The sequence below is a fragment of the Chiloscyllium punctatum genome, chromosome 19, assembly GCF_047496795.1.
Source record: "Chiloscyllium punctatum isolate Juve2018m chromosome 19, sChiPun1.3, whole genome shotgun sequence".
Taxonomy (NCBI): Eukaryota; Metazoa; Chordata; class Chondrichthyes; order Orectolobiformes; family Hemiscylliidae; genus Chiloscyllium; species Chiloscyllium punctatum.
Window position 1 is genome coordinate 33,924,834 of NC_092757.1, and position 24,268 is coordinate 33,949,101.

Consider the following 24,268-nt stretch of genomic DNA (forward strand, 5'->3'; position numbering starts at 1 on the left):
AAGGCGCTAGCGTCTTCACCTCCTGGGAATCTTCAGAATTTCACCCAGTCATGGGATCCCGGACAATCCCCCAAGTTTACTGTTGTGGAAATTAAATCGACTTGACTCAATTATTCACTGAGCACAGAAAGGGTCTTTGTAAACAAACTCCTGCAGTATTCTGTCTCATTACACTCAGTCAGATGCCTCAGTGCAAGGTGTACTGAAACATTATACAGACGCCTACCTTATAGTGTTCGTTATCCCACTCTCAAGGGCAAAGACTGGGGTAATTCAAGTTGTTATCCTCTCGTCCCCTGGTCCTAGACATAACAGTTTTTCAGCTTTCCCAGAGTTGACTATCGCAAGGTCGATTTGAATGTTTACAGAATTCAAACAGCGTTAAACTAACTGCAAACCTTCATCACAGCAGTGTTTACAAAGGTCAGTACGGCATTGATTTAAAGAAAAACATTCTCTATCAAACTTCACAGTAAATGGAGAATTTTCCATTATGCTTGGGAACTGCCTCTGAACATGCTCCAGGGGTGGTATATCCTTCTTGAGATATGGTGCCCAAAACATCAAACAATAATCCAAATGTGGTCTGATTAGAACCTTATGGAACCTCAGAAGTACATCCATGCTTTTCTATTCAAGTCCTCTCAAAATAAACGTCATCATGGTATTTTCTTTGTGACCAGTCGAATCACCTGAAATAATGAACTTATGATGGATAATAAAAATTATCATGGAGTTACAAAAAATGAACAATGATGAAAGCATGCTGGGAAATGGATCCCAGCCTTGACGAAAGTCTCTGTGCTAATCCACATGCTGCAAAATGCAGACAGGCTCCCCACAGACGGTTTGTAAACAAACTGAGAGCGACAGACTCTGCAATACAAACCTGGAGTTGAACTTGAATGGGACAATGGAATGTCGCCCTTGGGCCATCAATGTGTCACCCCCTGTTTGGGTCTGTTTGCTCAGGGTAATCCAACCCTCCCAAAAGAGGGTGAAGAATCGGAAGAATGAGAATCACGGCAAAACCCCACTTCGTGCTGGAAATCGAAAATAACCACCAAAAGAGAAGATACCTCCAACTCCATCGTAAGAAGAAGAAATCAACACGTGGAGCCCGGCAACGTTCTATAGGCGTGGTATACGATCATACAGAGTTAATTTAAAGCATAAGATAGCTTGTTGTGTGTTTCGTTACTTGATAGTAAAATTTATGGTTCTAATATTAATTGTGTTCAATAAACAAATATTGTTGTTTAGAAGTCGACTCACAGTTCTTTTGGTGAATATAATATATTAAAACATACTGTCTCATGGTACAAAACTTTCCTAAATATTGGTTCAACTGCAAGTTTACCTTGAGACCATCTTGGTCTAGAACTCCCAAGTCTCTTTGCACTTCAGGCTGAAGAATTCTCCCGCATTTAGAAAATAGTCCATGCCTGTATTCTTCTTACCAAAGTGCATGACCGCACACTAGCCCCCATTGTATTCCATTTGCCACTTCTTTGCCCACTCTCTTAAAGTGACTAAACCCTTCTACAGCCAGTTAATTCAGACGCAATTAGGAATGATAACAAATAGGGCCATTGCCAGTGACACCCAAATCACATGAAAGAACAACAACGTTGGCATCTGCATGTTAGCTCTCTTGTAAATTGGACTAACTTGGGTGTGTTGGAGCCTAGTATAATTATAAAGGCATCTGGATGGGCAACTGGACTAGATTAATTTAGGCTATCTAGTGACCATGGATGAGTTGGACAAATACATCGCACTACTTCAAAGTCCACAAAAAGCTCATCAGATCAATAAACATGGTTACATTGTTCAATTGTTATGAGGAAATCGGATTTTTCAAAACTTCATTTGGGATTTTAATGGAGCTAGTCCATCATTAATTGCCGTTGAGAAGTTCTAGTCCAGTTGGTGTTGGCCTATCCAAGTGGCTGTTGGGAGGGAGTGCCAGCTGTGAATCTCATGTGCCAGCATTGCTGGGAGTGAGTATTACTGGTGGTGAACGCAGCATTAAATAAGCCACCATATTATGATGAACAGTTGGCAGAAAAACGCAGAACATCTGACTCTTTGTCAAAGTGAATGTGTGGCAAGGAATTTATTATTCTGCCGAAAAATAACAACCTTACAACGAGAAGTCAATATATTAATGAAGGAAAGTTGGTTTCTATGTTTTTGCTTTCCTTAAAATAATGGTGTCAAATAGCCGGAATAATGTTGGTGGGCTTATTGAACGAAACTCACATTGAGCATATGAATTATCTTGGATATTTTCAGGGAGGTCCGGGCTGTCCTCGGTTTAGTGAGTGCTGATGCTCCATGTGATGATGCTGATTTGTAATCTCCCCACTTACTGAGCACAGTTCGATGGAACAAACCAACAATTACCATTGGGTGATGCTTCATGGAATCGGGTAATAAAGAAGATGCCTATCAAATCTGGCATCAGCAAGCGCTGATACAAGTGCTTTGCCAAGTTTGTACGGTTTCCTTCCTCAACCACCCCCACAGGCAATGCATTTCAGAAGCATATCATCCTCTGTGTTCAAAACATTTTTCACATATCCTCACTCAATCTCTTGTCTTTCACTTTCAAAGTGTATCCCCTTGTACTTATCCGTTTGACTAAGGGGAACAGCTGCTGTCTGTTCACTTTATCTATACCTCTCATACTGTTTTCCACCTCTGTCAGGTTCACCCCATAAAATTCTCTGCTTCAAAGTGAAGCAAAACCATATCTAGCCTATCTTCATGGTTTGAGTACTCTCTTGTACTGTTATTCTTTCAAAGTGCAGCATCTCACATATTGCAGTATTAAGTTTTTTGGTCATTGTTCTGGCCAACAGAACACCTCTGTAACCTAACACTTTCGTCCTCACTTTGAAGCAAAGAAATAATCATTGCGACATCCATAACATTGTTTATTATGCTCTAACCCCCACCTCCATCTCCCACATTGTTATCATCAACGTGTATGAATATCAGAAACAAAACTTGATTTTCGACCCGTTCGACAGTCGTTGTTGCAGAGGAAGAATTGATAATTCTAGTCTATAGTTTTTCCTCATTTGGTGAATTTGCAGCATGATGCAGGAGAGGGCTTTTATTAGAGAGCCACAAACACTATTTTGGACATGGAACTGAATTCTGCTTTTATAATCCGGCTCTCTGCATGCATTATTCATAATTTACGTATGAATAATGATAATGCATCATTATTCTTGGACTCGCTTTTGGCACAGTGCACTGCAACACTTCCACTTTATGTGGGCCTGCATCTCATTCTTCATAACATTCACTGCAATCCCATCAGAGCACAGGGACCTTTTTTTAAATCTGCAGGATGGACGCAGGCTCATTCCTGAAGTTTGTTTGAAAGAACTAAGATGATGAGGATAAATTTTCAATTAAATTCTGCATTATAAGCATGCAGCAGAAGATCAAATCACATTCTCATTTCTACATTGAATTGAACGCAAAATCATAGAAGAAAACACCGACCGTTCTGGATATTGTTTAGTTACATAAAGTGACATAATGTTGAGATAATGAATTGGAGAGAAAAGAAAATGTCTGCCCTTGATGGAGATACAGAAATGTTGAGTGGAGATGTACAATATGAACAACAATCCTGTTCATAAAAGAAGTGTGACAAACATTTTCCTAATATTCAGAAGAAACCAGATCGCAACCAGTGGTGTTTCATTATCCATCAATCTTAGTTTTCCAACTGCATGGTATTGCCTGCCACAGATGGTCCTTCTGACAGACTACCTCCTCCCCTTCCTACTCTTTCCTTGCCCACCTATTACCTTTGCATTGCCCCTTCTACTGTGACATACCCTTCCACTGAACACCTCCCTTCACACTTCTCGCACTGTGTATCACACCAGTTCACTATCACTCCCACTTTCCCTAACTCTCCCTTTCGCATTTTGCTCTCACACTAAATGCTGGAAATTGCTGACTTCTGTGCTATTACATGTCATCAATGAATGGTGCATTTGAAATTATCACTATCCAACAGCAACAGAAAACAACATGTTTGCCAATGTCTGATGCCCGGTGAACAGGATGGCTTTGTTAACTATTGGTACAGAGTGGAGTTTATTCTTGTCCCTCTATCACAACACTTAACCAAACCGCCTCATTCCCAACAGGACAAACATCTTTTGGACAGAATTGGAAGTCCATGCATCAATTTTCTTTTGTATATTTTGAAGGTATTGTTCAAACAAAGAGTATTCTTGTATTTTGCTCCTTGTTCTTTTAACTGATCTTCCAATATAATTTGAGGTGAGATCAGAGAGACTTCCCTTTCAATCGAAGCAAGAATTGACTGAGCGTGGAATCCAGGACCCTGAGCAAAACTGTGATTAATGGGAATTAGAGAACATCCTGTACTGGTAATGTGAACAATGGGAAAACGATCTCTACAAGTTATCTTCCAAGTTACATGCCACCCTGACGAGGAACTAACCAGTTGGTAAGACATCTTGGAATGTGCCTACAAGCAGCTCTGTGCGTATGTGCATCACTTGGACAGAAGAGATTCAAGTAGGCCGCACTCTTTCACCTTTTCCAGAGCGATGGTGTATGACATGTAAAATCTGCCCATGCTCGTTCCTCCCAAAACCCGTGGATGACTATGCCCTGTACAAATGTATCTTATGTTTCAACAACTTCATCTAAAGTTTCATAAATTTAAGACCTTGCTGAATGAGTATGACCGTCGTGAAACCTGGAGCATGATATGACGTTTTGGTAATGATTGGGATCCTTAATTCAATTGGATACTTCCAGAGGATTGATCATGTGATTCATGGCCACTGAATTCAACATTTTCATGGGGATTTCTGACACGGAACATGTTATTAATATATAGGGCTCTGCCAAATAAAAAACTTCTAATTTTTCATTCAAGGAACATAACCAAAGTCATGAGAGTTCACTGAAATGGCAGCTTCACTGTTCCCTTTCATATCAGAAAAATGTCCAAACTCGAAACGAAAAGGGAAGTTGGAAGTGGTGGAAATCTGTAACAAGTCCAACAGCATCTGAGCAGAAAGAGAATTAACGTTCTGAGACCAATATGACTTTTTCAGAACAGACTCATGTTCGTCTCAATATGTTAACTCTCTTTCACTCTCAAGATACTGACTCATGAGCTGTGTTTCACCAACATTTTCCAATTGTATTTGAGATTTCCAAGTTCCCTCGTATACGTTAGCACAGTGACATATTTGGATCGGTGGCACGGTTGCTCACTGGTTAGCACAGCTGTCTCGAAGCACCTGGGAACCGGCGCTCAATTCCACCCTTGGGTCACGGTCTGTAATGAGCTTTCTTATTCTTCCTGTGTCTGCAAGTGTTTTGTTCAGGTGTTTCTGATTCCTCCAAATTGACCATGAAAAATTGTTCATCTGTGTCTACTTGCTTAAACTATGGGTGATCAAGGAATCGTGTCGGAGGTGTATCTGTGTCCAATATTCTTCAGAGGATCAGTGTCAACTCGATGGACCGAAAGTTTTATTTTAACACTTTAGAATTGTACATCATTATTACAACAAAGGCGGTGGTTACTGGGGCAAAAATCTCTGTATCAGCACGTAATGAGCTATATTTCTACTGACGTTGTTCCATATTCTTTCCATGGCCCTGCACATTTTGTTATCCATGTCGTGATTTTTAATTCTGTGCATCGAAGAGCCAAGAGTGGACATGAGAAGACGTTGGTAGATTCTGTCAAGGAAAGCCTGAAGACTTTCGATAACTACATCAGGAATGAAACAATGTCTAAGTAAGATCTGGGCCTATCACGCATAGTAGTGTAAGTTGTGCTTGGAGTCAGAGGAGATGGGGAAAGCGCTAAGTGAATTTTCTCATCAGTATTCACACTAGAAAATAGCTAATGTTATCGAGGAGACTCCTGAGAGACATGTCAGTAGATTAGATAGGATAAAGGTTCACAACGAAGAGGTTTCAGCAATTATGGAAAGTGTAAAAAAAAACTCCACTGTGCCGGATGGGATTTATCCGAGGATTCTCTGGGAAGCCAGTGAGGAGATTGCAGAGCCTTTGGCTTTGATCTTTAGGTTTTCATTGACTACAGGCATAGTGCAGAAAGCTGGAGGATAGCAAATGTTGTTATCTTATTCAAGAAGGCGATTAGAGTCTAATTATAGACCAATAAGCGTTACTTTGGATGGGAGTAAAATGCTGAAATTGTTAAAGAGATAGGGTTTAAACTCGTCTATAAAGGAATAATGGGATGAGGTATAGTCCACACGATTTGGTGAAGGGTAGGTCGTGCCTCACAAACTTTATTGAGTTTTTTGAGGAGGTGAACAAACAGTTGGATGCGGGTAAAACGATTGATGTAATGTATATTACATTCAGTAAAGCGTTTGGTCAGGTTCCCCACGGTAGACTATGGCAAAAAAATAATACGGAGGCGTGGGATTGAGGCTAATTTAGCGGTTTGGATAAGGAATTGGCTAGCTGAAAGAAGACAGTGTGTGGTAGCTGATGGGAAATGTTCATCCTGGAGTTCAGTTACTAGTGCTTTACCACAAGGATCTGGTTTTAGCCCACTGCTGTTTGTCATTTTTATAAAGGATCTGGATGATGGCACTTAAGTTGCTAGAGTTGTGGATAGTGCCAAAGGCTGTTGTGGTTTACAGCAGGACACAGATAATTTGGAGGCTGGGCTGTGAGGTGGCAAACAGAATGCAATGCGGAACAATGTCAGATGATTCACTTTGGATGGAGCAACAGGAATGCAGAGTGTTAGGCTCTTGTGAAGACTCATGGTCGTGTAAATGAGTAGAGATTCCTCAGTGTCCATGTACATAGATCCCTGAAAGTTGCTACCCAGTTTGATAGTGTTGATCAGAGGGCATATGGTGTGTTTGCTTTTATAAGTAGAGGGATTTTGTTTCGGAACCCGGAGGTCATGCAGCAGCTTTACAAAACCCTGGTGCAGCCGCATATGGACTCTTGAATACAGTTCTGGTCATCTCATGCGTGGAAGAATGTGGAATCATTGGAAAGGGTTCAGAGGAGCTTTCCTAGGTTGTTGCCTGTTGTGGAGGTAAGATCTTATGAGGAAAGGCTGAGGGACATGAGGCTGCCTTCGTTTGAGAGAATGTTGAGAGGTAACTTAATTCAGACATTTAATATAATCAGAGATCAGATAGGTTGCATTGCGAGAGCCTGTTTGTTTGGATGATAATGGCTAGCACGAGGATACGTAGCTTTAACTTGAGTTTTAATGGATATAAGACATATATCGGAGGTCGTATCTTTACTCAGAGAGTAGCAGGGATGTGGAAAGCACAGTCTACAACAGTAGGAGACTCACCAGCTTTAAGGCCATTTAAGTGATCATTGGATAGGCATATGCATGTAAAATGGAGTAGTGTATTTTAGATGGGCTTCAGATTGGTTTCATAGGTTGGCGCAGCATCGAGGGTCGAAGAGTGTTTTATGTTCTATATGTGTACAACCCTATCGAACGGTATATGCAGTGATTTAAATACTTATGTAGCATACTATTCTTTCCATTTGAAATTGCCCTGTCCACATTCATTGAATGCCTGCAGTGTGGAAACAGATCCTTGGAAGAATAATCTGACGATGCCCATTCTTCTATCCACCCCCCCCCCTCCCCGATATTGACCCCTCACTTTTGTGCCTAGCCTACACATCTGTGAATCCAATGAGAAGATTAGCTTGGGCAATTCACCTAATCTGCATATCTTTGAACTGTGGGATGAAACACATGCAGACGTGGGGAGAATATGCAAACTCCACGCAGGGATTCGCCTGAGGTTGGAATTGAACCAGGCCCTAGCACTGTGAAAATGTAGTACTCAACCCCTGACTCACAGAGCCACATCAGCAACCAGCGTTCGGTTGCCCAAATGTAATAAGTTTCGTTGCTTTGTTTTGCATTTCATTCTGTCTGCCAGAAAGCGTGATGGTGACTGGGGAAATATCGTTGTATTCCCCTCAAATCTCCACAACCACTGCTGACATTGCTTTCTGTCTCCTAACTAATGTTATTTTCATTCTGTCCCTGTCTCATTCATCCAAGGTTTTAACGAACAAGGTCTTTGTACATACAATATTTTTGTCCACTCTGTCTCTCTTCCTTGAGTGTGGTCATCTTCTTTAATTCATTAATGTGACATGGGTGTAACTGGCTGAGCCAGTATATATTTCCCTTTCCGGGTTGCCCATAAAAAGGTGTTGGTGAGCTGCCTTCTTAAACTATAGCAGTCCATGCTGTAGGCTGCCAGTGCTTAGATCTGTCTAGCTTCATTTCTTTGAGACTTTGTAGTGATATAACTGAATGACTGGCTTGGCCATTTCAGAAGGGCAGTTGAGAGTAAATCACAATTCTTCGGGTGTGGTGTCACATGTAGGCCTCACCACGTGAAGGTAACAGGTTTCTTTCCACGGAGGACACAAGTGGTCTCGGTGTTTGTTTTTATTTAACAATTAACAATCTTTCATTAGATTGTTAACCCAAATACTCCATTGAATTCAAATTCCACAATCTGATGAGGCGCGATTCAAGTCCAGTTTTGATCTGGGGCCCTGGATTAATAGTCTGGAGATAATAGCACTGGACCATTGCATTCCGAGCATCTACACTGGTAATGGTAGTATTGCTGGTATTGTGACTGAGGTACAGAAAATTATTCAGATACATTGTCAACTACTTCCATGGAGAACAGAACCATTAGTATTTCAGCTCACGGGGACTGTGCAGATCTGCAATGCTTTTTTTTTCAGCCAGGAGTAAAAACTGAGGAGAGAAAGCCATTTCTTAACGCTGAGTGGGTGTGACATGTTTACAGATATTTGACTTGGACACGTCACTGGAAAGTGAGAGGAGATTCTCTGGATTGTTTTCTTGGGTTTGTGTTATCAGCTACTGCAATGACTTAGGGAAATCTGAGGGGCTGGTGACCCCACTCTGGACAAGGGTTGGGCACGACATTTTGGAGAGAGTCTGGGTCTGCAGTGACTGCATAGGAAAGTGCAGACACTACACTATCCTTTCTGAGATTTCCACAAATAGTTCGCAATGTTGAATGGTTTCCATGTGCAAAGCGTGAAGCCAGTTAATTACTACAATGAGGAGGTCACAGAGCTGTTAAACCTCCTTCAGCATTCCCTGTAGTCTCACACCAGGGAGAGGACTATACTCAAAATACCCACCAATTGTTTTGATTCTGGACCTTTCCAGGCAGGTGTGGGTGAAGCATCCATTTCGCCAGAGTGCAATCGTATCTTGTACTCACAAGGTGACAGAGGTCATTTCCGTCCAGTGAGGTGAATATGTTTGTTCTGTCTCCACAAAGGAACGAAGATAAAATCTTCCAGAAATGTTAGGGAAGATAGTGACTTGCGAAAATGTTGAACGGCAAGAAGTTAGAAGTATTAAAGAGGAAGTACTGGGAAAAAAAGAAAGCTAATTTTCTTGAATGCTGGTACGTTGCTGGATTAAATGAGTTCTGAAGTGAGAGGGTTGCGGAGTTAGGGCTGGAGAGTTGTGCTTGCCGGGTAGCTCTTTCGGGAGCAGGTACAGAATGGCCTGATTATGTACAGTTAGTTCGTTAACTCTTTGAGTGAGGCCAAAGTTTGTCAAAGCTTTTTGTGTGATGGAAAGGATACTGCAGACTTGGAAGTAGCTACTGAGAACAAAAATACTTAAAACAGGAGAGAGAGGGAAATCAGAATACCAACTGATGAACAAATCTATCTCAGATGTGAGGGAAAATATTAGATTTTTTTTAGGAATTCGTAATAAAAAAGATCTTTGGGGAATAATGATATGATTTGTGTAGTCAGCCAAGATTTTAGAAAGGGAAATCAGTTTTGATAAATCATTTGGATTTTGTGGAGATGTTGATTGTGACATCAACAAATGAGAACCAATGGGAACAGTGTATTTGAATTTTCAGGAGACTTTTGACAGGTAAGTGAAGAACGTTCAAGTCGTTGTGTAAGGGGTGAATATAATACATGGATTGAGAATTTTATAATAGGGAGAATACAGAGAGTAAGATTCTGCTCTGGACTAAATGTCATTGCTCATCGGGTAGCCCATGTATCAGTGCTTGGAGTACAGCTGCTCACAAGTCAAAGCAATGAATTGAATGTGAGCAACAAATACAGTCATTTTCATTTTGAATTTATTAGAAGATGAGAGATTGGGAACTGCAGTTACACAATTCACACTAGTCAGCAAGTAATCAGAACAGTAAATGGTATGTTGTCCTTCATGACAAAATGATTAAAGTGTTGAAGTAAGTTCATCTTCCTGCAGTTGTAGCGTGTTGATTGGATAGTAGTTCGGCCACTGAGTACAGATTATCTCTCCCTTATAAGGAATTATTTCATTGTGACTGAGATAATGCAAAATAGTTTAACCAGACTTATTCCTGGGATGATGGTACCGTGAGGAAAGTATGAGGAAAATGAGTGTTTAATCTGTGGCTCTGAGAGTGAATAACAGGCTTTTTCATTTTAACGTGAAGATTAAGTACTGGCACTCATATTCCCAAGAAAAAGACAGTGGTCAGGTGAAACATTACATTTTTCCGTGATATTTGATTCCCAATGGTTCACATATCTGTGCGGAGCCCCCATGTTGGTTAAGAGGCAGCTGCAGGCTTGGAATGAACTCTCACTGTCTCAATATGCAGTTGGTGTATGAACCTGCATTGTTCACAAATCTGTCAGCAGCCACAATACATTAATCCTGAAAGAGTTAGGCATTCCGACCAGTTTCTAACTTTCTGCCTTCTCGGAGACAGAAGCTATTTCATTCAGACCTGGCACGAACCATCCACTTTCCCTTCTCACATTCTGTAAAGCAAGTGTACCACGTGCAATGAATCCAGGAGGAGCAACATAGAGCGGTTTATCTGTGTAGTCTCTGCTTCATGTTTGTCATGTGGGGCATCAATGACATCATACTTTTTCTGGAAAATTGACTTGACAGGCTGAATGCCCTCTTCCTGGTTACAAGGAAGAGACTCAAAGACCTGACTTGGCAACTCCTGGTTCCTGTTTAACACCTCGATGTGCTGACTACACTCCTTCCCTCCTTGTGTAATAGGCAGGAGGGACTGAATTGGCTGTGCCTGTTCTTGCCAAATATTTTCAGTGTGTTGATTACATTCCGTTGCAACCAGCTTGAAATGCTAAATGAGCTCCTCTTATTTAACTGTGGGAAAGAGAAATTTCTAGTTGGACTGTTACAAGAATGTCATCTTCAATTTAGCAACACAGTTTAGATGCTATCCAGGTCTTGCTGCACATGGACACGGATTACTTCAACAGTGGCCAGGTGACAAATTATTTTTATCAATCTTCAGTGAACATCTCCCACTTCTTACCGTATGATATGGGAAAGACGTTGAAGCAGCTGAAGAAAGCTACCTTGAGGATGCGCCCTGATATGTCCTGTGACAGAGATGATTGATCCTCACCAACCACGAATACCTTCCCTTGTCCTCTGAATGCATCCAACCACGACTCATTCTTATTGCATTCAATTTTGTTCGGGTTTCTTGAAATTCTGCCTTGATATCGGGGCCAGCCACTCTTACCGTGTGTACATATATTTATTCATGTGAATAGGTCACAATATCTTTTTGAGCAGCGTTTCGTTCTCAAAGAGGGTAGTGACTGTCGGGACTTCTGTATTCCAGAGAGGTAGGGGAGGTAGATCACTAAGATGTTTAGAAGGGGCACAATGGATATATGAGGCATCAGAATGTTGAGGGATGCAGTGTTTGAGCATTAAAAAAGTTGAGGATTTTGCAGATTAGCTATTATCATATTGAAGGGAAAGACAGGCCAGGAGGGCTGAATGACCGATTCGTGTATCTGACGTTCTCTCATTTTGTTATTGGGAAATTACTTTCCTAAAAATTCTGTTATTGGATATTGCAGTCAGGGACAACAGAGGATTTTGTGGGCCATCTCTGGGTGAGGTTTGGGCGCGGTATTTGTAGTGAATCTGAATCGGCAACATGACCAAGAAATGAAGACAGTTCTGTAAAGACCGTGGATTGAGATGTTTCATACCATCACCTACATTTTCTTTTCCCAAGAATATTGTACAACATTATGTCAAACAGTGTGTGACAGTCTTCATCTGCTGAATGGTTTCCGCGTTTCTGTGCACCACGTTACTGGGGTATATGGCCTCCGACTGTTCCTGTCCAGCAGGTTTGAGAGGTTCAATCGAACATAGGAACTCGGGACTGAGGAGAAGGGCTGGTCATTAGACACTTGGAGCCTTCTCCACCAGGCAATAAGATTGTGGCTGATCAGGTTGTAGTTTCCTTTCAGTAGTTCATCGTCTTTAGCATCCAATATCGAAGTAGCATGGCTTTCAATAAATGCAAACACACACAAGCACCACAAACGTCTGGGGAAACCGTTTCCACTCAAACAGCCCTTTTTGATATTCTCCTCATCCCTGTTCAGACTGGGTCTAGAGAGATCACTGTTTCATTTTCTAGTCCCTCTCTTCCATTGGTTATGCCACATTTTAAAAGTGACTAGGTTGGTGACATAATAAATTATGTCGTTCTCAGACTAGGTCAGGTTCTTTGTTCGGGACAAGTCAGGTAGATAGCTTAAATTTGGAAAAGTAATTTACCAAAGTAAACTTACTTAACCGAATGGAAAGATACATGACAAGCAGTGTGGACAAATATGCACATTAATATTTATCTTTCAATGAATACTGAGACGCAGTTTGTATACACAGAAACATACATATACGCAGACACATACACTGAGACACTCACAGTGTCACACACACAAGTGCACATAGACACACACATGCACATGCATGGAGACAAACAGAAAAAATCTCTGCAGAATATCAGCTTGAAAGAGATTTTCGTACCAAAAGTTAAATTCAAGACAAAAGGAAATGTTAAATTGTATTCTGCATCTGAGGTAACTCTGTTCACACAAGCTGCTGTCAATCGGTTTCTTCCTGGAACATTTGGATTTGGCTGAATTCCCTTTGCTTCTGGCAATATGGAGATTCCAATGAATCCTCAACAAGAATCCTTCACGAATGCTAAAAATGCCTGATACGTTTTCCCTTCTCATACTTTGACTGTGAGAAGGAACAAGGAAACAAAAGAAACAATAAGCCATGACATCTCTAGCAGGTTGCATCTTCTCCAACTTTTAAATGAAATGTACAATAATTTTATCTGATCACCTAATTGGACCAAATGAAGCCTCCTTGAATATGCTGTGGATTGTATGACTACGTCCCTGTTCCCTGATCCATGTAGGAGCAATTTATAAGCTATACTTTGAAGATGCGTTTGGATGTGTCCTCATAATTTTGTCCAATAAATTCATGTCTTTGGGCTATCTGTGTTAAAATGAATACATTGTTCTCTTAAATTTGTATCTTTAGTTCCAGTTTCCCACACCAGAGCAAATGTCCATTAGCCAAGCACCTGTTACGCTCTCCTCAAGATCTTATATGGTTCAGTATGAAAATCTCACATTCTCAAACCTGAAGTGAGCTGACCGTGTAGAGGTTTATAAAATTATGAGGGACATGGAAATGGTGAATACCCAAGGACATTTTCTGAGGTTGAGGGAGTGCAAAACTAGAGCACCTGGTTTGAAAGTGAGGGAGAAATATTTAAAAGAAATAAAGGTGGTAAACTTTTCTCGGAGTGTCTGGAATGAACTGCCGAAGGAAGTGTTGGTGGCTGGGTAAATTACAGCATTTAAAAGCCATTTGAATGGGTACTTGAAGAGGAAGGGTTATGGGCCAAGTGCTGGCAAATGGGACGGGATTAATTGAGGACATCAGGGCGTCATGGACAAGGTGAACCGAAAGGTCTGTTTCTGTACTGTATGACAGAATAAGGCCTTCTTTCCAGGAACACGCACATCTTTACAAAGCCTCAGAATCAATTTAGTATATTTATTTTTCAGTTTAAGGAACCATCACTACACGCAATTCATCAGATATGGCCTCAGAAATCCCCTGTACAGATGCAGAAAAGTATCATGATAGCCTTTGCATGGAATAGAATAATTCCATATATTTTCTTAACCACTTACCACATTTGCAAATAACTTTGTGTGATGCATGTAACAGGACGCACAAATCACTTTGTACCACTGAGTTTTGTGATCTCTCTACTTTTAAGTAGTTTACTATTATTTTACCCTTTTGTCACAGCATAAACTTCATTCACACACGTTATACTGTTTCTGCTAATGGTTTACACACTAAGCTCCCCTGTCTCTATCCCATTACAAACTCTCTATCTCCACTCGACATCTTATTGAATTTATATCTTGGTGGCTGAGATAATTGAGGTCCAATCCAATCAGTCCCCACATCCGAACCATTGACAGGTTCGAAGTAGTTGTTGATATTGCACTGATCTCTAAGGACCTCCACGACTTTAAAGCTGTCCAAACTGAAAACAAACATCAATCCCTACTGTCGATTTCCTGATAGTTACCCAGGGTTCCCTGTTTCCGTGTAGCTGCTTAGAAAGGTTGGATGGCCTCCTCATGTGCTGTGTAATGTACTCAAATGGCTGAATGACTTTATCATCTGCCTTTGTAAATCCTCAGAGTTCAAAAAGGTCTCCTCATGTCTCTTTGCTGACGGGCTGAATTGGATCTTCCTCTCCCTCTGGAACATAATCGAGGGTTTGAGTGAGAGAAGAAGACATGGTTTCGGAACAGCAGGAGGCCATTCAGCCCTTCGCGCCTGCTGCTCCATTTAGAATGTGCATTGTTGATGTGATTGTAACTAAACATCCCTTTCCTGCGGTTCCCAATAAACATAGATTCTTTTGTTCATTAATGATCTATGGAACTCAATTTTGAATGTTTTTTTTATTAACCCTGTCTTCACTGCTGCTTGGGCGTGGGAACACGACAGATCACACAAACCTAAAGAGAAAGGAACATCCCTGTCTAAGTCAGAAATGGAAATGCCCTTATTCTTAAAATGTGTCCCCCTCAAGCTAACCACAACTATTTTGACACAGCGACACAACAATTAGAAACAGATATAGGCCATTCAAAACTCAAACCTGTCTATATTTCCTTTAACAACTGACAATCAAATACTTAACAAATTTAGCCTCAACTGAGGTTAGATGAACTCCAGATACCATTATCTCACAAGAGTGCAGGAAATTGGAACATAGAACAGTGCAGCATAGCACACTTCTTTAGCCTTCATGTTGTGTCAACCTTTTATCCGAGTCTAAGACTAAACTAAACTTCATATTCTTCATTTTATTATCATCAATGTGTCTCTCCAAGAGTTGATTGAATGTCCCTAATTTATCTGATTCTACTACCTACGCTGGTTGTGCATGACATATCACTATCTGTAGAAAGAAAATACTGTCTCTGGCATCTTCTCTCAGCCTTCCTCCAATCACTTTAAAATTATGCTCCCTGCGTGATAGCCATTTCCACACCTGTAAAAAGTCTACAGTTGTCCACTCCATCTATGCTTCATCATCTTGCACACCTATATTATACAGCTCTCATCCTTGCTCACTCCAATGAGAAAACCCAAGCTCCCTTAGAAATTCTGCATAAGACATGCCCTCCAGCACAGGCAACATCCTGGTAAATCCTGTCTGCACCCTCTGGAAAGCTTCCAATTTCTTTCCGTAATGGTGCGACCAGAACTTAACACAATACTTCATGTGTGGTCTAACCAGGGGTTTATAGAGCTACAGCATAATCTCGCGGCTCTTAAACTCAATTTCTCTTCTCACGAAAACCAACTCACCATACTTCTCTTAACACGCCTATCAACTTGAATGGCAACTTGTAGGAATCTAAGCACGTGGAGCATAAGATCCGTCTGTTCCTCCACACGGCCAAGACTGCTATCTTTGACCCTGTAATCTGCATTTGAACTCGATCATCCAAAATGAATCACTTCAGAAAATAGGAAATTGGAGCAGAATTTAGCCATTTAGCCAATCGGATCTGCTGTGCCGTTTGAATACGGGTGAAACATTTCTCAGCCACATTCTTCTGCCTTCGCCAAATGATCAAATGTTTCCCTTATTAATGATTAACGTACTTATCTCTATCTTAAATAAATTACTTTTTCTGTGCGCAGGAGTGTGCATGTCTTAGTGTGTAAGTATTGATACCTGTATCTATTTGTGTTGTGTGTTTAATGTGCCTATATATGTTTGTGTGTATCCCTGTCTGCATCTCTGTTAAACATGGTCTTTGAAGGTTTTGGGGGACGTCCACTGAAATTGACACCAACACCCTCCCCTTCCTCCATCTCTACTCTTTGTCAATGTTCAGTGTAGAGCCGTAAAATGCCACCCTTTGCTGTCCTACCCAGGCTAAATGTCAGATTTTATTCTCTCTCAGATGACATCAAATTCTGTAAATCTCTCAGATTGCATGGCTGCTTGGGTTTTCAAATAACGCCTTTTAAAGCACAGAGCACTTTCGTCTGTTACCTCGTGATATTGTTCTTGAGTTATTACCAATATCACTGGGTCAGTTTCAGGACTTTTCAATCCTTTCTCACTTATACTTTGTAAGAGTGCATAACAAAAGATTTACAGTTGAAGAACGTGTAATAAGTGCATTACATCAATTTACACACGTTTCAGTCGACCTTCATTGGATGCAGTTACAGTGGAAATACTCTTTATTGTGTACACTCCGTGTCACGAATAATCTTCAAAGACAAATCACTTCCAAGTTGTAGAAGGAGCGCAGACATTACTCTACATGAGCATTCTCCACTGTTAGGGTCCTCAGTACAATTATGATACTCCCTAAACCTGCCTATACGTGTGTGTGCATGTGTGTGTGTGGTGACGGTGCTGTCAGTTTGGATGGTGTTGTGAGCTGGCTCTCTCTCAGACTAAAAATCTGATGTGAGTAAGTGAGGTCTGCAGATGCTGGAGATCACAGTACTGGAAAAGCACAGCAGGTCAGGCAGCTTTCGAGGAGCAGGAAAATTAACGTTTTGGGCTAGAGCACTGCATCAGGAATTCCGTTGATGTAGTAGAGTGTGAAGGCCAACCGAGGGGGCATTGCTTCACTTTGAACATCACAGAGGCTGACATATCCGCTACGCACATGGATACACACAGAGACACGCAAGTACACACAGAGACGAATGCAGACACGCAGACACACATTATTGATTATAGATACACACAAAAAAACTGACGTAGTAACACAGATACTAATAAAGAGGTACAGAGACACATACTGATACACTGATTCGCATGCACATACAGATTCACTGTCATCAATACAGACATATTATTCACACACTGACACACTGATGTTGATACAGACATCGAGAGTTTGCCAGTATTTACTTTTCGCGTGGTGACATTCCCAATATTTCACTTGTTCTGTGTGGCATGTGTCAATATTTCTGTTGCACTGCAGTAGATCCTCTGCACCCTCTATAGCTTCCACATTTTTCCATGACAAGGCGACCAGAACTGAATACAATGTTCCACGTGTAGTGTTACCTCACGGTGATGAACCCTTCCGCCAATTAAAGCAAACAGTGAGAAAAGCTCAACTCGCAACGTAAGCTGTTAAAGTACGAGTGACAAATCTCAAACTTTTCTCTTTAAGTATAAATAATTTCAATTTATTCCTTAACTCTAAAAGTGAACATTGAACAACAGCTATTCACAACTCGAAGCCCCTCTGTTAGAAACGAAAATCGCTTCTTAATAATCGCTCTAGACAAATTCAGGAAAACAAAGCTTTATTAGCAAGTCTGCAGAGTCGGGCAGCCTTCTGAGTAAAAGGCGCGCTGAGGCTTACAAAGTTTCTCATTATATACAGCACAAGTCCCTCCCCTCCTTGGTTCTAACGAGCCATGGGGTTCACATTCTTAAAAACATTATTATTCTCCAATTTGCACCCTTATCACAAAGTCTGCAACAAATGTCTCCAGACCCTCCCCTCCCTGGCTCTAACGAGCCATGAGGCTCACATTCTTAAAAACATCATTATTCTTTGATTTGCACCCTTATCACAAAGTCTTCAGAGTCTCCAAAGTTGTTTCTCTCACCCTGCAGTATTATCAGTCAAGGACTCATCCTTCCCTGCCTGTGTTAATGGTTTCATCAATCAAGGGCCTGTTTGTTTTTACTCTGCTCACAAATTGTCAGCATTCTGCACAATTTAAACTATTCTACTTTTGAGTATACAAAATGTTTTAGAAAAGAAACAAAAGTTTTGTCATTTATTATAGATCAGTCTGTGGTCCAGGCACATCTTAAAGTTTAAACCGAAATTACCTCTCACAATTCCACCCTTTTCTTTCTTTAAGATGTGCCTGACCAAGATAGCCCCCCCTCCTCAAGGGCCCGGGAAATCCTTGGTCTTTCGCAGCAACATCACTTTAAGTTCCCGCGTCCCATGTTGTGGAACCACCACTGCCTGGAGTCGGGAAATATTTTTCTGAATTAAAAACTGAATACAGGGAGTTAGGCAGGGTAATACGAGAAGAAGAATCATGCCCCCCCCCAACCACCAGCAACACCGTGCGCCACCAACTACCACCTAGGAGTCCATCCCACCATCCGATGCCACTAAGAGGACGCCAAGATTGTACTGGCACATGGGCCAATTTCCGAATTTCATCGGAAATTTCCAAAACCGCTTTACCATTATCGTCAATTTCTAGGCAGCAGTTAGTCAGGTTAAACTTCCCGTACACACCCCCCTCCGAGGCCAACAGATAATCCAAGGCAAGTCGGTTTTGATATATAGCAGCCCTCATCTGATCCTGCTGCTTAGCCAGCAGCTCCAGGGCCAGGGCAGTCCGGTTAGTAATAACCTCTACGACTGCTTGGAGCCTGATAATTCGATTCAACATATAGATAGGAGTACGGTATCCCCATGATCCGTCCTGTGCCCATGTAGCTGGCCCGTAGTATGCAATAACCCGGGCCGGTGGCCACTCATCCCCCCAATCACCGACTTGGATATCCCTTGGCGACCTACGGAGAGAGTCAAATAGTTTAATTCCCAAATCGTTGCCTTCCTTCCGGGGTAATAGGAAGAACGCAGGTCGTATTAGACCCAGGAAGCATACCCCAGCCCATCCCATGGGTAGTTTGGAGTATGCCTGATTACCGCATATCCAAAATAGGCCATCTGGAGCAGGCCCTCCCTGCCTCACAACATCATCCCACAGTTCCTTTACCCCAGGGACGCCCTCATAAGGACCAGGACCACTACAATTCCAATATTCGGGCTCCTGGCCCCGTGCCAGAGTCTGGACAGGAGTATCCCAGCATCGACTCCCCTGAGAACCACCACCCCAGGCTCTCATCATGTCATCGGAAGAATCAGCACCTAGTTCGTCAGAGGAGGAATCAGTACGTAATGGAACGCAATTTTGATGACCTCGGTTTGCAATGTACCAAGTAATATCCTCAGGCCACCATACTCGTGTGGTCGCATCCAATACACTCTGACAGGGACTAATTCCTACCTCCACGGTCCCCTTTCCTTCAACACATAACTGGCCCTCAGGGCTATTTGTCAGTCTCCACCCCTGGCTTTTCCTTTCGTTGACATGTGTCCAAGTGGTTTGAAGCAATTCCCATATGTCTAAGCTGTGACCAGTCCATGGCCATTGTTCTGACATATGCGGCCCCCCACAAACCCAGCAATTGCTAATATTTAAAACAGTGGCTATCCTCGAGGTAAGATCAATAAACAGGTTTTGTGTTACATCAGGGAGCTCAATCCTTTCTTCTACCTCTTCGTATACAGATGGCACTTTAGAGAGTACGACCGTTCCCTGACGGTCTTGCTCTTTCTCCAACCCCCGATCAGTGATCTGTATCTTGGTCTCCTTGACTCTGTCAACCTGTTCCCTGCGCAACACGGAGGATAGGTCCCACCTCCCAGTTTTGCTAATACACACCCAGCGGTCATTTATAGGGCATCCACGGATTTTGCCACCGTATCCTTTATTATATACCTGATAATAGGGTCTTCCACCCTCCCAACATTCATGGCGTGCACTCACATCGTAACACCAATCGTCCACATAGGAATGGGACACAATGTTCCCGAGTAGATTCGAATCCCAAGTCTTACTGTAGTTCGACATTTGTCACATCTTCCCTCACCCTCCCCCACATACAGGAATAAACTGATCAATATCCCCACCAATACAGTCCAAGTAGAGTTCATTATTGCTGTCTTTTCAGTTTTACCACCAACGGCTTGTCCCCTTGCTCGCATGTCCAAGTGCTTTCTCCTTCAGATGGAACAGGCCCCTTTATCCTCGATGCGTGGACCCACCCTTTCTCTTTCGTCCGAACAGCTGCTTCAGTTGTTAACAGAACCAGGAACGGTCCTTCCCACCGCGGCTGGAGCTTTTCGGCCTTCCAGGTCTTAACAAGTACCCAGTCTCCGGGCTCCACCTTATGCAAGAGGAAGTCGAGCGGCGGAGTGTGAGCCAGGAGACCTTTCCTCCGGAGTTCTCTTGGGCAAATTTGACCTCAGTGGGATCCCTCCTGCGCCACGTGGTGTACCACAGATTGAGGTCACCTTTGATATTGACGCAAATGGCATCTTGAATGTCTCTGCTGTGGACAAGAGCACTGGCAAAGAGAGCAAAATCACCATCACCAATAACAAGGGCAGGTTGAGTAAGGAGGAGATCGAGAGGATAGTGCAGGAAGCGGAGAGGTACAAAGGTCAGGATGATATGCAGCGTGAGAAAATTACAGCCAAGAATTCCCTGGAGTCGTACGCATTTAACATGAAGAGTTCAGTGGAGGAAGAGAAAACGAAAGGCAAGATCAGTGAGGAAGATAAGAACAAAGTCATCGAAAAGTGTAACCAGGCCATCTCCTGGCTGGAGGCAAACCAAACAGCAGAGAAGGAGGACTTTGAGCAGCAGTTGAAAGATTTGAAAAAAAAAAAAATATGCAAGCCCATCATTGCCAAACTTTACCAGGGAGGTATGCCCGAAGGGCCATTCTCAGAACAAGTCAGAAAGGACCCTTCTGGTGGACCAACAATTGAAGAGGTTGATTGAAACTTTAACTCTCTTCAAAGTAATATCATTTTCAGTTGGTCTCTCTTCTCCACCATTCCATCCCCCCACCTCCCTGAAATTGCAACAGTCCTTTAGAATTTCTCGGGGCTTCTGTAAACCCAGTTGATTTGGACATTTGCACAGTTAGGTAAATGATGGCCTACATTTCTGAAGTTTGGGTGTTTGAATGGTAGCAATTAAACGTGTCAATGGTGAATTTTTCTGCAAACTGTTTCCTGTATGTTTTATACATTGAGTAGTTTACACCCTTTTAGCTGCTAATGGAGTTCTTTCTCAGTTTTCTGCACACTACAAGAATGCACCGTATGATTCAGAAATTCAGTCAGTTGTCACTAATCCTGAGAAGTTATTGTTTAGACAGGTTATACTTACAGTTAAGCAAGCCAGCTATCCTTTCTGTCATGTAGTTGGAACAGTGTTCCCTTATAATAAATAGTATACAACAGAGATTCTATTTTCATACAGACCACAAGAAGGTGGTGTTATAACAATTGGCAGCCTTTGCAGACTTAATTTGTATGCAATTATTGGGGAAAGTAATCACAATTAAATATCTTTGGTGGAAAATGCATAACATCCGAGCAGTGACTATCAATAATACAATTTCTCTCCGTGCACAACCAATTTTCAGATGATGTCCTTTGTGTTCTCCAAAAGCTTGTTTAACCATTTGAATCATTAAGTGGATAGGACCAATTTTCATGCATTGTGTGTCTGTTGCTGTCATAAATGTTTTTTTGTTTGCAGCAAAATTTAAGTTTTTTTTTGATACCTTCCAGACATTGATTCTCTCACAATCTTTTCCATTTTTATGACTTTTCTTTCAACTCTGTCTGTTTTTTTTTTCCCTTGGTTAATCATTCTTTGATATTCCCTTCCTGGAATCATTTTTCCTCACTGAGGAAACTGGGAGTCATGAACTATTTTCATAAAAGTGTGCAGTTGTTCATTAGTTGTCTTTTCTATTAAACTTCTTTCTGAGTCCACTCCAGTTAACTCTGCACAATGCCTACCTTCTTCGAGTTTATAGCACAGTTGTTTTCAACCCAAGTTTCTTACTCTTAACATGAATGCTAACTTCTATCATATTATGGTCACTGTAACCTTTAGAGTTTATTTTTACTTTGTGATCACGTATTAAACCTTCCTCAGTATATATTATCAGACGCAAAATAGCTTGATTCCCATTTGGATGTAGAACATATGATTCTAGAAAAGTGTCCTTCTGACTTCCTTAGGCAACTTGATTTTCCCAATCTACATGAAAATTAAAATCACCAGTGATAAATATACTGCCTGTTTTTTACACACCTTATTTTCTCCCTGAACTATTCTGTCCCAAAGAAAGCTATTGTTGATGGGTCTGTGGACAACTCCCAGCAGCATCTTTACCCATTATTTTTTATAAGCTCCCACTTATATGGATTTTATAACATATGTTTCCAAGATCATTTCCTGCTACTTATACTTATTCTATCTACAAATAACAAAACATACCCCAGCCCATCCCTTAATCGCCTTAGATCCCTTATTTCCCATTTCCGAGGACTTCATAATTCTCCCGTGATAATCTATCACAATTTAGCCAATTCCCGGACCTTCAGTCCAGTGATCGCCCAGGTTCCTTTGCAGGCACCCCCGGTCTTTGGATTCCTGTGTCCTACGTCTCTGTGACACAGATCACAGGCACCCCGTAGGTACACGTTCCTCCTCAAACACGGTCTCTGCAAAATCCCTCACAGGCAAGCCCCGGTCTCTAGATACCTGAGTCCCACGTCTCTGTAGAAAAATCCACAGGCACCCCGTAGGTCCCCAGGCGTCCGGAAACACGGTCCCCGCAAGTTTTTCTTACCTGGGTTCGGTGCACCGAAATTACTCGATCGTTAACCGTCCCCACTGCCTCGGCCACACCCCTCCTTTGTTTTCCTGAGCCTCCCGGATATCACTCGCTCAAGCCGCGCGGGGCGACAAGCAAGGAATCAGGGACTGCTGAAATCAGCAGGGTGCACCTTCTCCGATGTCCTTCCTCAGCTTCCCCCGCGGCCGGAGTGTTGATCCCGGACAACGAGCCCCCAAGTTGTTAGAAACGAAAATCGCTTCTTAATAATCGCTCTAGACAAATTCAGGAAAACAAAGCTTTATTAGCAAGTCTGCAGAGTCGGGCAGCCTTCTGAGTAAAAGGCGCGCTGAGGCTTACAAAGTTTCTCATTATATACAGCACAAGTCCCTCCCCTCCTTGGTTCTAACGAGCCATGGGGTTCACATTCTTAAAAACATTATTATTCTCCAATTTGCACCCTTATCACAAAGTCTGCAACAAATGTCTCCAGACCCTCCCCTCCCTGGCTCTAACGAGCCATGAGGCTCACATTCTTAAAAACATCATTATTCTTTGATTTGCACCCTTATCACAAAGTCTTCAGAGTCTCCAAAGTTGTTTCTCTCACCCTGCAGTATTATCAGTCAAGGACTCATCCTTCCCTGCCTGTGTTAATGGTTTCATCAATCAAGGGCCTGTTTGTTTTTACTCTGCTCACAAATTGTCAGCATTCTGCACAATTTAAACTATTCTACTTTTGAGTATACAAAATGTTTTAGAAAAGAAACAAAAGTTTTGTCTTTTATTATAGATCAGTCTGTGGTCCAGGCACATCTTAAAGTTTAAACCGAAATTACCTCTCACACCTCTTTCTCTGAACTGGTTGGTATTTGCTTCCAACTTTATAACAACATAATGTTCCAAAAAGAAAAACCCACATTGAAATTGCATCAACATAATTTCAAAACCACACAGCATCTGTCATCTCCAGTGTTATCTTTCTTTCAGCTGAAGATCTTCCTGGGTTGTCTTCTGAATTTTAGTGCAAGCATGTTTCATACAAAAGCGGTATCTTTGTCAGAGAGCGTTTTGCATGGCCGTCTCTCTCTAGATGGCAGTTCCTCTCAGCCCAACTAACGAACTGCATGCCTCTTTTATGCCATTCAATATTTGATCATCTCATTGGTTAGATGTTGGCAAAACAATAAATTCAAAATCGTTTGACTTTTGTATCCTGGTGCAGAATTTAAACTGAATGGTTCAATTCGAATTGTTTTCAA

The 24,268-nt window shown here is 41.8% G+C and overlaps 1 protein-coding gene across 1 annotated transcript; it reads right to left on the reverse strand.

The window, feature by feature from the left end:
- Nucleotides 1-18,343: 18,343 nt before the first annotated feature.
- On the reverse strand, nt 18,344-23,850 carry LOC140491269 (endogenous retrovirus group 3 member 1 Env polyprotein-like). Its single transcript, XM_072589240.1, has 2 exons — nt 23,022-23,850; nt 18,344-20,708 (listed from the first exon to the last, which is right to left on the reverse strand). The coding sequence occupies exon 2, from the start codon at nt 20,210-20,212 to the stop codon at nt 18,488-18,490; it is 1,725 nt and encodes a 574-aa protein (XP_072445341.1). The 5' UTR covers nt 20,213-20,708; nt 23,022-23,850; the 3' UTR covers nt 18,344-18,487.
- Between the last annotated feature and the right edge of the window lie 418 nt (nt 23,851-24,268).